Source organism: Heptranchias perlo, chromosome 40 (genome assembly GCF_035084215.1).
Source record: "Heptranchias perlo isolate sHepPer1 chromosome 40, sHepPer1.hap1, whole genome shotgun sequence".
In the NCBI taxonomy this organism is placed as follows: domain Eukaryota; kingdom Metazoa; phylum Chordata; class Chondrichthyes; order Hexanchiformes; family Hexanchidae; genus Heptranchias; species Heptranchias perlo.
This window is the reverse complement of record NC_090364.1, coordinates 13675285-13689312: the sequence shown is the minus strand read 5'-3', so window position 1 is coordinate 13689312 and position 14028 is coordinate 13675285. Positions and strand designations below refer to the sequence as shown.

The following is a 14028-nucleotide window of genomic DNA, read 5'->3' as shown; positions in this document are numbered from 1 at the left end:
ACTGAAAATCAGAAACTAAGGTGATACCAAGGACAGAGTGCAGTGTAAAGTTTTTCTCTCTCTTACTCAACCCACCCATACTGCAGTGTTACAGGTTGAGAAGGCTGAGCAGCCTATAGCTCAGACGCACTGGTCAAAATTAGGTGCGTTTCCCCGAACTTTGGCAGAAATGGCCAACATGTCATGTTTCAATCATCTGCCCCCTCATCTGAGAGGATGGTGATGATCATGGAATATAGGCCACAGACTAGATCACAGCTTCTGCTTGGATGGCTCAGACTGGGAGTTAAACAGTCTCGCATGTAATTTCATTTTAACCTATATACTATACATCATTATTGAGGCTTGTGAGAGTACCACTTTAATTGATTTCTTTGGACTTGGCTTTTCTGTGTTGGGAGTGAATCCAAATTTGAGTTTAGACCGTTTCAAATGTGAAAGCTGGCTGGCTCAAGTTATACAAAAAAGGGCTTTGAAAGGTTAGGTGTTAGATGTTCGATTAGTATCAATGCCCTTTGACTCTTATTTGATCCAGGAAGTTGTCATTCTTTCAGATCCTGTTTACAGAAGCAGTGCTGGGCACCATCTTAGAACCATTTCCTCAGCAATGAGGCATAACAGCACTGACCCTCTCTGTAGCTCCTTGCTTGGGGAAGGGTGGGTGGGGGGCGGTGATTCCACCAACCCTGAACATCCATCTTGACTCAGTGATGGAGAGTTGTTTCCACCAGTGCTGAGCACTCTCTGGTACCTTGCCTAATTGGCCACTGTTAATGTGTCAGCCAAGATACTGAGTGTTGTATTGCTGTTTGGCCGAGAGGACGTCAAAATGCTGTTCTTGCCGCTCATCAGGTGCACTGTTCAGCTGGGGTTACTGGATTGTGCCTATTTTGTTAATTCTCAGGATGAGGGTGTCATTGGCAAGGCTGGCACCTATTGCCCATCCCTAGATGCCCTACAAAGGTGGTGGTGGTGGAACTGAGTGGCTTGCTAAGGCTTCATGGTCACTTTTACTGATACCAGCTTTTATTTCCCAGATTTTTTTTACTTGAATTTAAATTCTCAAACTGCTGTGGTGGGATTTGAACACGTTCTCTGGAATAGTCCAAGCCTCTGGATTATTAGCCTAGTAACATAACCAGCACACTACTGTACTGCTGCTTAGGAGTAGGAACCCTGACTGATTTTTTTTTTTTCCACGCCCTAGCCGATGGATGCTGATCCCAATTGTAGCTCCTAATGCCTCGCTGGCATCAGTTAATTCATAGCAGATGGGGGGTTGAAAGGGGTGACGATTCTGTGTCTGTTTGCCTCAGTTATACAAACTCACTGAGGCATTACAAAGATGCAGAGAAAGTTTTAACCAGCAAAAGACAAGCAGTCACCAAAAATATTTATGGTTTAGTTATTTACTGTACAGCCTGCACACTCAAATGGGCAGTATGCCAAAATTAATTTCTTGCACAGTCCCCACCACTTGCACCGTTCCTGCTTATCCCAGACAGCCGCCTACATCGGGCAAATGGCGCTGACCATTTGCCATTGCCATAGGTGTCAATTACAAAGGCGCCGCTTAAACCGTATTATGTGCGCTGGCTATTTTGGGCAACAGCTGTTGACACCTCGCAATTGCCAGTCATTAAAAGTCGTCACTCGCCCCACCCCATTCCTCCAGCAGCGATAGCTTGTTCGGGAAGTTGCCGACTCCCTGTGGCTCGCACTGAACCTGCCAGTGGCCACGTTCAGATGATCCGATCCTTCTCCAGGAGAAGAGATGCGCTTTCCAACGGCAGGCTCCCTTTCCCAGAGCCAACAACCTCCCAACTGGGATCCTCAAACCAGTTCCGAATTACATCCTCCACCTGTACTTGAGCCGGGAGCCAGGATTTGTGGTCAAATTCCAGCCTGTGGAGAAACTCCGAGCTGGCCAGTTTTAGGACCGTGGTGAATCTGGCCTCTGTATGTTGATCCTCGGCGATCCAGGGTGAGTTCAGGTGCCCAACGCAAGGCCTCAGGTTCATGTCTGTGCTTTTTTAAAAAAGAAATGTTGGTTACCCCGGCCACTGTGTATAGCGGGCAAATTGCGTTGACACCAATGCGCCCGCTATAAGCGGCGGGGACTGCATTGCTGTCTGAATACTGTCTGTAGGGAACAAATAAAATATTTTTTTTAAATCACTTTTTTAGGCCTGCACGCTTTCCGAGAATTAACTTTTCAGAGATGGAAAGTGGTTTTAGAAGGAGATAATTTTAACTCCTGTGCTTTCTGACAGTTCACCCAAAAGTTTCTAAACTATTAGACGACAAAGAATACTATTTAGCACTTTAACAAATAGTAGCTAGACATTTGCGCTTTTATTTAAGCTAACTAGTTTGAACATTTAATGTTTAATGCATTGTATTTAGGTATGGCACTGCTACATTATTTACATATTTTTGTTACTGGCATTTTATTTCAATTAGGTAAATGTTTGCTTGACTCATCAAGCCAGCTGGTATGGGCATGGTATGATGCACACAATTGTTTTGTTTAACTCCTGTTCCAAAGAAGACTGGGTAATATGCCCCCTTCCAGTATAATAGTTGCAGACAGGAGGCTATTTATAATTCAAGAGGCATTCTGAGTCACCTGTCGTTTGATTATTGTTTTAAACTCCAACTGCTTTGTGACATCATCTATTGAATTCTCAAAATGCACCTGCAAGTTTGATGAAAAGATAATCACGTTGACTAATTTCTGAGACTGGAATTTAGTCCAGTGGATTTCAAGTTATATAGAATTTTTCAGTACAGAAACAGGCCATTCGGCCCAACAGGTCTGTGCCTGTGTTTATGCTCCATCTGAGCTTCCACCCAACGTATTCCATCTCACCCCATCAGTACACCCTTCTATTCCTTTCTCCCTCATGTATGTATCTTGCTTGGCCTGCTGAAATGGATAACCCCTAATGTCACTGTTTTTCGAGATAAAAAGCTATAATTATTGAAATAAACCAGATGCACCATTTTTAATGTACAAATACAAACTGTTGTTGGGAGCATGCCCCCAGACCACTCCGAAATTCCTTACGCTATCAGGTATTGGGGTGGGGGATATAGCAGTTGAAAGTATTGTGTATGATTCTAAATTTGCTGACCGTGTCCCCCTGTGTCTCTCCTTGCATCCAAACATGCAGTTTCCAGCAGAGTTACTGGTTTGCAATCAAGTTGGAATCCTTACTTTTTTTTCTCTCTTTCCCACCACCGAGCCCCCCCGCCGCCCCGGTTCAGGAATCCTGAGTCCAATTGCTGACACAGCCAACTCAGCACGGACCTAGAATTAGGTGATAAGAGCAGGAGTACGCCATTCGGCCCCTCGAGCCTGCTCCGCCATTTAACAAGATCATGGCTGATCTGATTTTTACTTCAACTCCACTTTCCCACCCTTTCCCCATATCCTTTGACTCCCTTGCTGATCAAAAATTTGTCTAACTAAGCCTTGAATGTATTCAATGACTCAGCCTCCACAGCTTTTTGGGGTAAAGAATTCCAAAGATTCACGACCCTCTGGGAGAAGAAATTCCTCCTCATTTCCGTCTTAAACGGGCGACCCCTTATTCTGAGACTATGCCCCCTAGTTTTAGATTTCCCCATGAGGGGTAACATCTTCTCAGCAGCTACCCGATCGAGTCCCCTCAGAATCAATAAGATCTCCTGTCATTCTTCTAAACTCCAATGAGTATAGACCCAACCTGTTCAATCTTTCCTCATAAGACAACCCTTCCATACCCGGAATCAACCCAGTGAACCTTCTCTGAACTGCCTCCAATGCAAGTATGTCCTTCCTTAAATAAGGGCACCATAACTTTACGCAGTACTCCAGGTGTGGTCTCACCAGCCCCTGTACAGTTGTGGCATGACTTCCCTGCTTTTATACTCCATCCCCCTAGAAATAAAGGCCAACATTCCGTTTGCCTTTTGGATTACCTGCTGCACCTGTATATTGACTTTTTGTGATTCTTGTACGAGGACACCCAGATCCCTCTGTACCGCAGCATTTTGTAGTATTTCTCCATTCAAATAATTTTGCTTTTTTATTTTTCTTCCCAAAGTGGACGGCTTCACATTTTCCCACATTATATTCCATCTGCCAAATTTTTGCCGGTTCGCTTAACCTGTCATTATCCCTTTGCAGACACTTTGTCCTCATCACAACTTGCTTTTCCACCTATCTTTGTATCATCAGCAAATTTGGCCACAAGACACTCTGTTCTTTCATCCAAGTCATTGATATATATTGTAAATAGTTGAGGCCCCAGCACTGAGCCCTGTGGCACCCCACTAGTTACAGATTGCCATTCTGAAAATGACCCTTTTATCTCAACTCTTTGTTTTCTGTTAGTTAGCCAATCCTCTATCCATGCCTGTATATTACCCCCAACACCATGAGCTCTTATCTTGTGCAGTAATCTTTTATGTGGCACCTTATCGAATGCCTTTTGGAAATCCAAATATACTGCATCCATTGGTTCCCCTTTATCCACCCTGCCCGTTACTTCCTCAAAGAACTCTAATTAATTTGTCAGACATGATTTTCCTTTCATAAAACCATGTTGACTCTCCTTGTTTGTGTTATGAGTCTCCAAATGTCCTGCTACTACTTCCTTAATAATGGATTGAAGCATTTTCCCAATGACAGATGTTAGGCTAACTGGTCTATAGTTACCTGCTTTCTGTCTCACTCCCTTCTTGAATAGGGGCATTATGTTTGCGGTTTTCCAATCCGCTGGGACCTTTCCAGAATCTAGTGAATTCTGGAAGATTACAACCAATGCATCCACTATCTCTGTAGCCACTTCCTTTAAGACCCTCGGATGCAAGCCATCAGGTCCAGGGGACTTGCCAGCTTTTAGACCCATTAGTTTACCTAGTACTTTTTCTCTAGTGATTGTTTTTAGTTCCTCCCTTCCCTTTGCCCCTTGATTTTCTACTATTATTGGTATGTTATTAGTGTCTTCTACTGTGAAGATAGATACAAAATATCTGTTCAATTCCTCTGCCATTTCCTCGTTTTCCATTATTATTTCCCCAGTCTCATTCTCTAAGGGACCAATGTTTACTTTCGCTACCTAGATGGAATATAATGTGGGAAAATGTGAAGACATCCACTTTGGGAGGAAAAATAAAAAAGCAAAATATTATTTGAATGGAGAAATAATACAAAACGCTGCGGTACAGAGGGATCTGGGTGTCCTCGTACATGAAATACAAAAACTCAACATACAGCTGCAGCAGGTATTCCGGAAGGCAAAAGGAATATTGGCCTTTATTTCTAGGGGGATGGAGTATAAAAGCAGGGAAGTCATGCTACAACTGTACAGGGTGCTGGTGAGACCACACCTGGAGTAAGGCGTACAGTTCTGGTGCCCTTATTTAAGGGAGGACGTACTTGCATTGGAGGCAGTTCAGAGAAGGTTCACTAGGTTGATTCCGGGTATGGAAGGGTTGTCTTATGAGGAAAGATTGAACAGGTTGGGTCTATACTCATTGGAGTTTAGAAGAATGACAGGAGATCTTATTGAAACATACAAGATTCTGAGGGGACTCGATAGGGTAGATTCTGAGAGGATGTTACCCCTCATGGGGGAATCTAAAACTTGGGGGCATAGTCTCAGAATAAGGGGTTGCCCGTTTTAGACGGAAATGAGGAGGAATTTCTTCTCCCAGAGGGTCGTGAATCTTTGGAATTCTTTACCCCAAAAAGCTGCGGAGGCTGAGTCATTGAATACATTCAAGGCTGAGTTAGACAAATTGTTGATCAGCAAGGGAGTCAAAGGATATGGGGAAAGGGCAGGAAAGTGGAGTTGAAGTAAAAATCAGATCAGCCATGATCTCATTAAATGGCAGAGCAGGCTCGAGGGGCCAAATGGCCTACTCCTGCTCCTATCTCTTATGGTCTTACACCCTCTTCCTTTTTATACAACTTGTAGAAGCTTTTACTGTCAGTTTTTATATTTCTTGCTTGTTTACTCTCATAATTTATTTTGTCCCTCTTTATTATTCTTTTAGTCATCCTTTGCTGGTTTTTAAAGTTTTTCCAATCTTCGGACTTACCAATAATCTTTGCCATGTTGTATGCTTTTTCTTTTAACCTGATACCATCCTTGACTTCCTCAGTTAGGCATGGTTGGTTCACCCTTTTTGTGGAGTCTTTCCTCCTCACAGGGATAAATTTAAAAAAATATATAAATAAAAATAACATGATCTTGTATAGTTTGACTGCATTCCACAACCTCTAGAGGCCTGCAGTGATGAATACTGTTCTAACCCTAATTGACCTTGGCTCCTGACTTTTTTTTGTCCCTGTGCAGTGGCACATTTGCTATGGCTTCTATGGAACATGCATCACCAGGGTGGAATGCATCTGCAACCGCCTGGCCCTTGCAGTTCAAATTAAAAATGCCTTATTTTGTGTGCTTTTCATCATCTGTGTTTTTCCATTTATTGCAGCAAGTCCTGGGCCACGGCGCCCGGAGGTACCATCTCTCCGCCGTGTGCCGGCGAGCCAAAGTATCCATGAGCCGCTTCGAGCCCCATGAGTACGTCAATTATGAGATGCTGAGGAAGAACATCGACATCGTTCACAAAAGGTATATGGAAAGGAACTTCAGAGATTTGAGGAGACTGGTTAGAATGTGGAACTCGCTACCACAGGGAGTAGTTGAGGCGACTAGCAGAGATGCATTTAAGGGGAAGCTGGATAAACATGCGAGGGAGAAAGGAATAGAAGGTTATGTTATGGGGTGAGATGAAATAAGGTGGGAGGAGGCTTGTGTGGAGCATAAGCACCGGCACAGACCTGTTGGGCCGAATGGCCTGTTTCTATGCTGTAAATACAAACATAAGAACCAAGAGCAGGAGTAGGCCATTCGAGCCTGCTTCACCATTCAATAAAATCATGGGAACCTAGCCTTTCCTCAGTGCCTTGCCATTTCGATGTCAGGAAGTCTCCACTGGGACAGTCACAGGGAAGATTCCCAGTCCTCCCTCGCTATGGAGAGTGGCCTCCTCAATGCCAAACTTGCACCCCTTTAACCTTCTTCCTGTCAATGTTGCTTGACTCTTAGGAGTTGGTCGCAGACTGCCATTGGCAAGAAACTTTATCACATTGCTGACACGTCTCAGTGCCTCACATACAATGAACTACTTTGTAGTGCATTGATCATTGTTGCGTAGGCAAATACAGCAGCCCTTTTTCACACAGCAAGATCTCACAAACAGCGAGTCAAATGGCCAGTTAGTCTATTTTGGTGGTGATAGTTGAGGGAGGAATGTTGATTAGGACAAGAGGAGGACTTCCTGCTCTTCAAATATAGCCACAAGATCTTTACTATCCACCTGAGCCACTGGAAGAGGCATTTGGTTTAACATCCATCTGTAGGACAGCCCCTTGAACAATTTAACACCCCCTTAGTACGTTTGATGTGTCGTCACTGTTGTAATGTAGGAAACTGTGTACATTTTGTGCATAGTAAGGTCCCACAGACAGCAATGTCATAGTGACGAGATAATCTGTTTTAGTGAAGCTGGTTGAAGGATAAATATTGGCTAGGATCCCAGGGAGAACTACCCTGTTCCCCTTTGAAATAGTGCCTTGGGATTCTTTTATGACCACCTAAGAGGGCAGAAGGGGCCTCGGTTTATCTCATCCGAAAGACAGCATCTCCGACAGTGCAGCACTCCCTGAGTACTGCCCTGGAGCGTGAGCCTAGATTTTATGCTCCAGTCTCTGGAGTGGGACTGGAACCCATGACCTTCTGACTGAGAGGTGAGAGGTGCTGCCCACTGAGCCACGGCTGACACCTACTTGGTTTTCATTTGCACATATTCACAGTCTATTTGTAACATTTAATTTTCTCTTCTATGACAGGTTGGACAAACCACTGACTTTGTCAGAAAAGATTGTATATGGTCACCTCGATGACCCTGTTAACCAGGAGATAGGTCGTGGGCAGACTTACTTGCGCCTGCGACCTGATCGGGTGGCCATGCAGGATGCCACGGCTCAGATGGCAATGCTTCAGTTCATCAGCAGTGGGTTGCCCAGAGTTGCTGTGCCATCTACAATCCACTGTGATCACTTAATCGAGGCTCAGGTTGGCGGAGACAAAGACCTGGCAAGAGCCAAGGTAATTTATTTCGTGAAGCACTTTGAGGCGGTTTTGAAGGTGTGGTGAGATGCTATTTAAATATAAATATTCTTCAAGCATACTAGTGGATGACCCTCGGCGTTGTGCACGGTTAGTCAGAGATTATGGTCTCACTTGCCTGTCTCTATTGTCTTCATGTTGCTGTTTCTCTCTGCCTCTCCTCTTCAACTGTTTCCCTATCTCCTTTACCTTCACTCTCTGTCTCTTCTGTTTCTCTGCCTTTTACTTCTGTTCTTCTTTTGGGTGGAAGTTGTGAGTAGCATAGTGGGTAAATGAGCCTCTTCCTGCCACCACCGTACTCCCATCACAACTCCTCTCTCGCCTGCTCTTCCTCTCTCTCCCCCACCCCCCCACCTCTGGCTCTTTTGTAATGACAAATTATAACTACAGATTACAAATGAACTAAAATGGGCCACATGTGTTAATATCTTGTGATTAAAATGCTTTCTGCCACTCGGTAAGAGGTCTACATTGAGCAACTGGTTTGTCTGATCTCAATAACTTGCTTTTTACCGTTGTCATTTTTACTTTGTAGGAAATGAATGAGGAAGTTTATAATTTCTTGGCTACGGCGGGAGCAAAGTATGGAGTCGGCTTCTGGAAACCCGGCTCTGGTATCATCCACCAGGTGAAGTGACATAAACCAATCCTCGCTCGCTCTTTAAAGTTTGTTCCACAGCCACTGCCTGTTAGCCTCTCTCTACCACTGCTTCCCCCCCATGAGTGACCAGATTAATTAACAGCTTCAATTTCCTATTGCGTATAACAAACAGCACTGAGCAGGCCTTGGAGATTCATCTTTTCCTTTTTATTCTTTCCAAACTCAACCAGGAGCAGAAGCAATTACCAAACGATTCTCACTTTGGATTAAATCCCCTGCAGCCATCGCCAAACTGCTAGCTCCGCACCACAAAGGGTTTTCATTGCCTCTTGGGGTACGCAAGCAATGAATAGCTCACACTTGATGTTTACTCAGTGCCATTTTACAAATGAGCATGTAGCTGTTACAAATTGGATCTCACCACTGGGAGGTGAGACTGAATAGGATGCACCGGTGGCAGCTTTGATCTCAGTGGGGTGAATGGAAGCACAGTCTCAGTGGCTTTGCCCTTACAGCCAGCTTTAATTAACAGCCTTCAATTTATTGCCCCCCCCCCCCAAGAGGAGCTGCCTTGCTGCCGCTTAGTGCCTCAGTGGGAAGTCACGACTGGGAAGTAGGGAACTGTAGGTGAGACTCCACAGTGCAGCATGTAAAGGCTGGATTCTCCAAAGCTTTAGACTACCAAGTTAAGGATTTCTAATTACAAACATTTCAGATGTACTCCAAATTCCATATGGTGCTGGGACCATTTGCTTCAAAGTGCTGTGACAGTGCACCTCTGAGTGTTCGAGTGGTTGGGCAATCAAGAATTTCAAACTTGCAAACCAAATAATCATGTATGTAAATATTCAAATGTGCAAAATCCCGTAGGTGTAAATGCACAGCCAGATCAAGTTCACAGTCTACTGATCATTTTCATTTGTAGAATTTTAGTTAATTTTTTTGGCCTTATGTGTTATACCCCCATCGGGTGTAGTGATCAGCTGTGTGTGTGTGTGTGTGTGTGTGTGTGTGTGTGAGTGAGCGCAATGACTGGCCTGTCTATTTAGTTTCTGTTACTTGTGGTGGTCTGCTTGACTTCTGCATGGTGTTCCCTCTACCTCCCAGGTGGCTTAACTGAAATGGGAACAGGAGTAGGCCATTCAGCCCCTCATGCCTGTTCCACCATTCAATTAGATCATGGCTGATTTGTATCTTAACTCCATCCACCTGCCTTGGTTCAGTAACCCTTAATACCCTTGCCTAACAAAAATCTATCAATCTCAGTTTTGATATTTTCAATTGACCCCCAGCCTCAACAGCTTGTTGGGGGAGATAGTTCCAGATTTCCACTGCCCTTTGTGCTTCCTGACATCACCCCTGAACGGTCCAGCTCTAATTTTTAAGGTTATTCCCCCTTATTCTGGCAATGAGGAGGAGGAGGACCGTAATAAAAAAAAAACTTCAGGAGGACATACGGATTGGGCAGACAGGTGGCAGAAGCAGTTTAATGTGGATAAGTGTAAAGTACATTTTTGGAGGGAAAACAAGGTATGTGTGTATATGTATGAGTATATACTGAAAGGAAAGATGCCGAAGGCTATGAAACCTAAAGATTCAAATGCATAATTCCCTGAAAATGTGAGTGCAGGTAGATAAACCATTTTAAAAAAAAAAGCCAACAATGTTTTGGGTTTTGTAAATGTGGTATAGGGTACCAGAGTAAAGCAGTAATAAATTCATGAGAAACACTGGTTAAGCCAAGGTTAGAATACTCTGTAATTTTGGGTACTGCATTATGGAAAGGATATTAAAGCCAAAGAGAGCGTAGAGCCTTGATTCACTGGGATAATACCAGCTGTGGGAAACTATAGTTATGAGGAGGGACTATTTCCATTTGAGCAGAGAAGGCTAAGAGAAGATTTAATAGAGGCGTTTAAATTTGAGGGGTTTTGATAGAATGAATATGGAAAGATTATTTCCTCTGGTTGGCGAGTCAGTGATTTAAAAGTATGAGGGTGAGGTCAGAAGCAATTTCTTGAATGGATTTCTCTGTTGCGGCGAATGGTTGAGGCAGAGTCCATTTCATCTTTTTAGGACAATTGGATAAATATTTGAAACAGTAAGAGATAGCCTATGGGAGAGAGCAGGGCAATGGGAATAGTTTTGCGTTGCCCTAGGAAAGAGCCAGCACAGATATGATGGGCCAAATGGCCACCTCCTATGCTGTACACTTCTGTGATTCCATGGATCAGGCTCGACAGCGATACTGTTAAATAATCTACCAGCACTCACTGATTAGGGGTTCATAAAGCAAGAGGTTAGTGGGTGATCAGCTCCCATGGAACTGAATTCCAGCAAGAAATTGGCACGGTGCGGAAAAGAGGGAGAAAAAAGTAAAAGTTGCACTGGGACAACGACCTCTGCTGTGCACTGATAAACGTGATCTTATTTGCAGATTATTTTGGAGAACTATGCTTACCCCGGTGTCCTGCTGATTGGCACAGACTCCCATACACCTAATGGTGGCGGCCTGGGTGGCATCTGTATTGGAGTTGGAGGAGCGGATGCTGTCGATGTGATGGCAGGAATCCCTTGGGAGCTGAAGTGTCCAAAGGTAAAATATCTACTTTGATTCGCTCAATTACAGTTGTCTTGACCAAGAAGCTCAGTCACCCATATCAGCCACAGTCATGAGTTGAGACCTGCCTACGATTGATGCTCATCTACAGAAGGGAATGAAATGTGGTCAGCCTGGTCTGGGTGATTTGTGTTTCACACCATGCCAGATGGAGGCAAAAACTGATGGGCCAACTTGCAAAGGCCCCTCTTAGAGTCATAGAGTTATACAGCACGGATAGAGGCCCTTCGGCCCATCGTGTCCGCGCCGGCCATCAGCCCTGTCTACTCTAATCCTATATTCCAGCATTTGGTCCGTAGCCTTGTATGCTATGGCATTTCAAGTGCTCATCCAAATGCTTCTTGAATGTTGAGGGTTCCTGCCTCCACAACCCTTTCAGGCAGTGAGTTCCAGACTCCAACCACCCTCTGGGTGAAAGAGTTCTTTCTCAAATCCCCTCTAAACCTCCCGCCCTTTTACCTTGAATCTATGTCCCCTTGTTATAGAACCCTCAACGAAGGGAAAAAGCTCCTTAGTATCCATCCTATCTATGCCCCTCATAATTTTGTACACCTCAATCATGTCCTCCCTCAGCCTCCTCTGCTCCAAGGAAAACAAACCCAATCTTCCCAGTCTCTCTTCATAGCTGAAGCGCTCCAGCCCTGGTAACATCCTGGTGAATCTCCTCTGCACCCTCTTATTGTCATTGACAGCATTGTGCCGCAACTGATGGTGTAAACTGTTCTATGTTGTCTGTTTAAGAAAACTGAAGTGGGTGGCGTGAAGCATGCAACAACAGCTTGCATTTATCTAGCGCCTTTTACATAGTAAAACATCCCATGGCGCTCCTCAGGAGTGTTACATTGAAATACCAGCACACAATTATATCACTGATGCAGCTTCCCACTCTGATGAGGTTCCCTATATGAATTACAATTCAATGGTGAAGAAAATCAAATTCTGTGTGTCTGATGGATATCTTTGGGCCCCTCATACCTCTATTTGTGCCTGGTGAGAGAGACTTTGGCAGAGACCAGGACTGGGGATATAATAGTGATTTTTTTTTTAATCACAAAAATTAGAGTATACTTCACAAAATGAGCAAGGCTGTTCATTTTTAAAAAAAAGCTACCTGGCTGCTCAGTGGGTAACTGGACTGCCTGGCGTGCTTCTGAGTCATATGTCAGGTCCCAGGTTCCATCCCAAGCCTGTGTTGGGGTCAGCTGATCTTAACCAGAATAGTGGCCACATTGCGTGGTTTCTGATCACTGTCCACTGGAAAGTTCACGTGTGTGGTCATTGAGTGAGGACAGAATTAGGCTCATCTGTGATGCCCTGATGGTCAAATTGATCACCCACTCTCGCTGTCTAAGCCAACTCACCAAGACCGGCCATTTAGCCAACACTATTGAAAGTTGCCGGTACTTTGACGGCTAAAGAGGCCACAGGTGCAGTAGTAGAATATCACGGGCCAGGTGTGGAATTCATATCCTGCACAGGTATATAAATGGACCTTAACTGTAATACAAGATCACTGTTGTTCATGGAACCATGCCACAGAAAGTCAGTGCTTTCAGAGGAAGTGGGGTGGAAGAGAGGAAGCACAGCTCTCTGTCTGTTTGAGGGAGTTTAGAATCTGTGTCACTTATTAATCATGTATTTCCCTGTGTGCTACATGCAAAATCCAAAAAGGGGTTAAAACTCCAGCCCTAAAGTGGATCTCATTTATACTAGCATTGAATCAGTGTGCAGAAATTGGATTGTTTTACAGTGGTAAACAAAGGTTGAATCAGACTGCTCCTAACTCTGTTTTCTGATATAAATGTGGTAATTCTGGTGGAAGCTGGTTTCTTCTTGGGTGTTGAGATTCTTGGAATATTGTGAAATAAATCACTTGTTTGTTTTGCTGTTTAGATTATCGGAGTAAAGCTAACGGGGCACCTGTCAGGCTGGACTTCACCAAAAGATGTCATCTTGAAAGTGGCTGGCATTTTGACAGTTAAAGGGGGCACTGGTGCAATAGTAGAATATCACGGGCCAGGCGTGGAGTCCATATCCTGCACAGGTACATAAGATAGGGCTTAACTGTAATGCAAGATCACTCTAGGCAATCGAAATGGTATGTTTACAATGTTGCCTCCCACTGTTTCCCCTCCTACAATCTACGGGCTTTTCAAACTCAAGTTTATCCTCACCTAATCATTGCCCTAATTTACCTTGTCTTCTGTCCTATTCTTTTCAACCTTGCACTGTCTTGCTGTGGCTTTTAAGCTTACCACAATTTTTAAAAAAAATTGTTTTGATCCTTGTGCTGAGTTAGCTGATAGTGTGGATTACCCTCAGCACCCCTCAGTAATAGGGAATAATCAGCCAGATATCCTGTTGCTCACCGCAATCCATTGACCTCTGCAGGAATTCGGTGCATGTGTGGCGACTGGTTTGGGTGAGTTATAATGCCCTCTCATGGTCCATTTCCTGTCACACATGGATAATGGCCACTTGGGTGAGTTACCAGAGGGTTACTGCCTGTGGACACATGCTCCAGCTAGGAGGCAATGTGTTCAGGAGGCAAAGGAAGAAAATTAACAAGGAGGAAAAGCTAATTGTGGTACCTGCAATTTCTCACACATTTGCACACA

At 44.2% G+C, this 14028-nt stretch overlaps 1 protein-coding gene across 1 annotated transcript in view; it reads left to right on the top strand.

Annotated features, from left to right (window-relative positions):
- The window catches only part of aco2 (aconitase 2, mitochondrial), a 54824-nt gene that overhangs the window by 1503 nt on the left and 39293 nt on the right, over positions 1 to 14028 (top strand). Inside the window, exons 2-6 of the mRNA XM_067974638.1 lie at positions 6490 to 6629; positions 7910 to 8168; positions 8725 to 8817; positions 11228 to 11386; positions 13304 to 13454. Coding sequence (XP_067830739.1) covers positions 6490 to 6629; positions 7910 to 8168; positions 8725 to 8817; positions 11228 to 11386; positions 13304 to 13454 — 802 coding nt within the window. The remainder of the gene's footprint in view (positions 1 to 6489; positions 6630 to 7909; positions 8169 to 8724; positions 8818 to 11227; positions 11387 to 13303; positions 13455 to 14028) is intronic.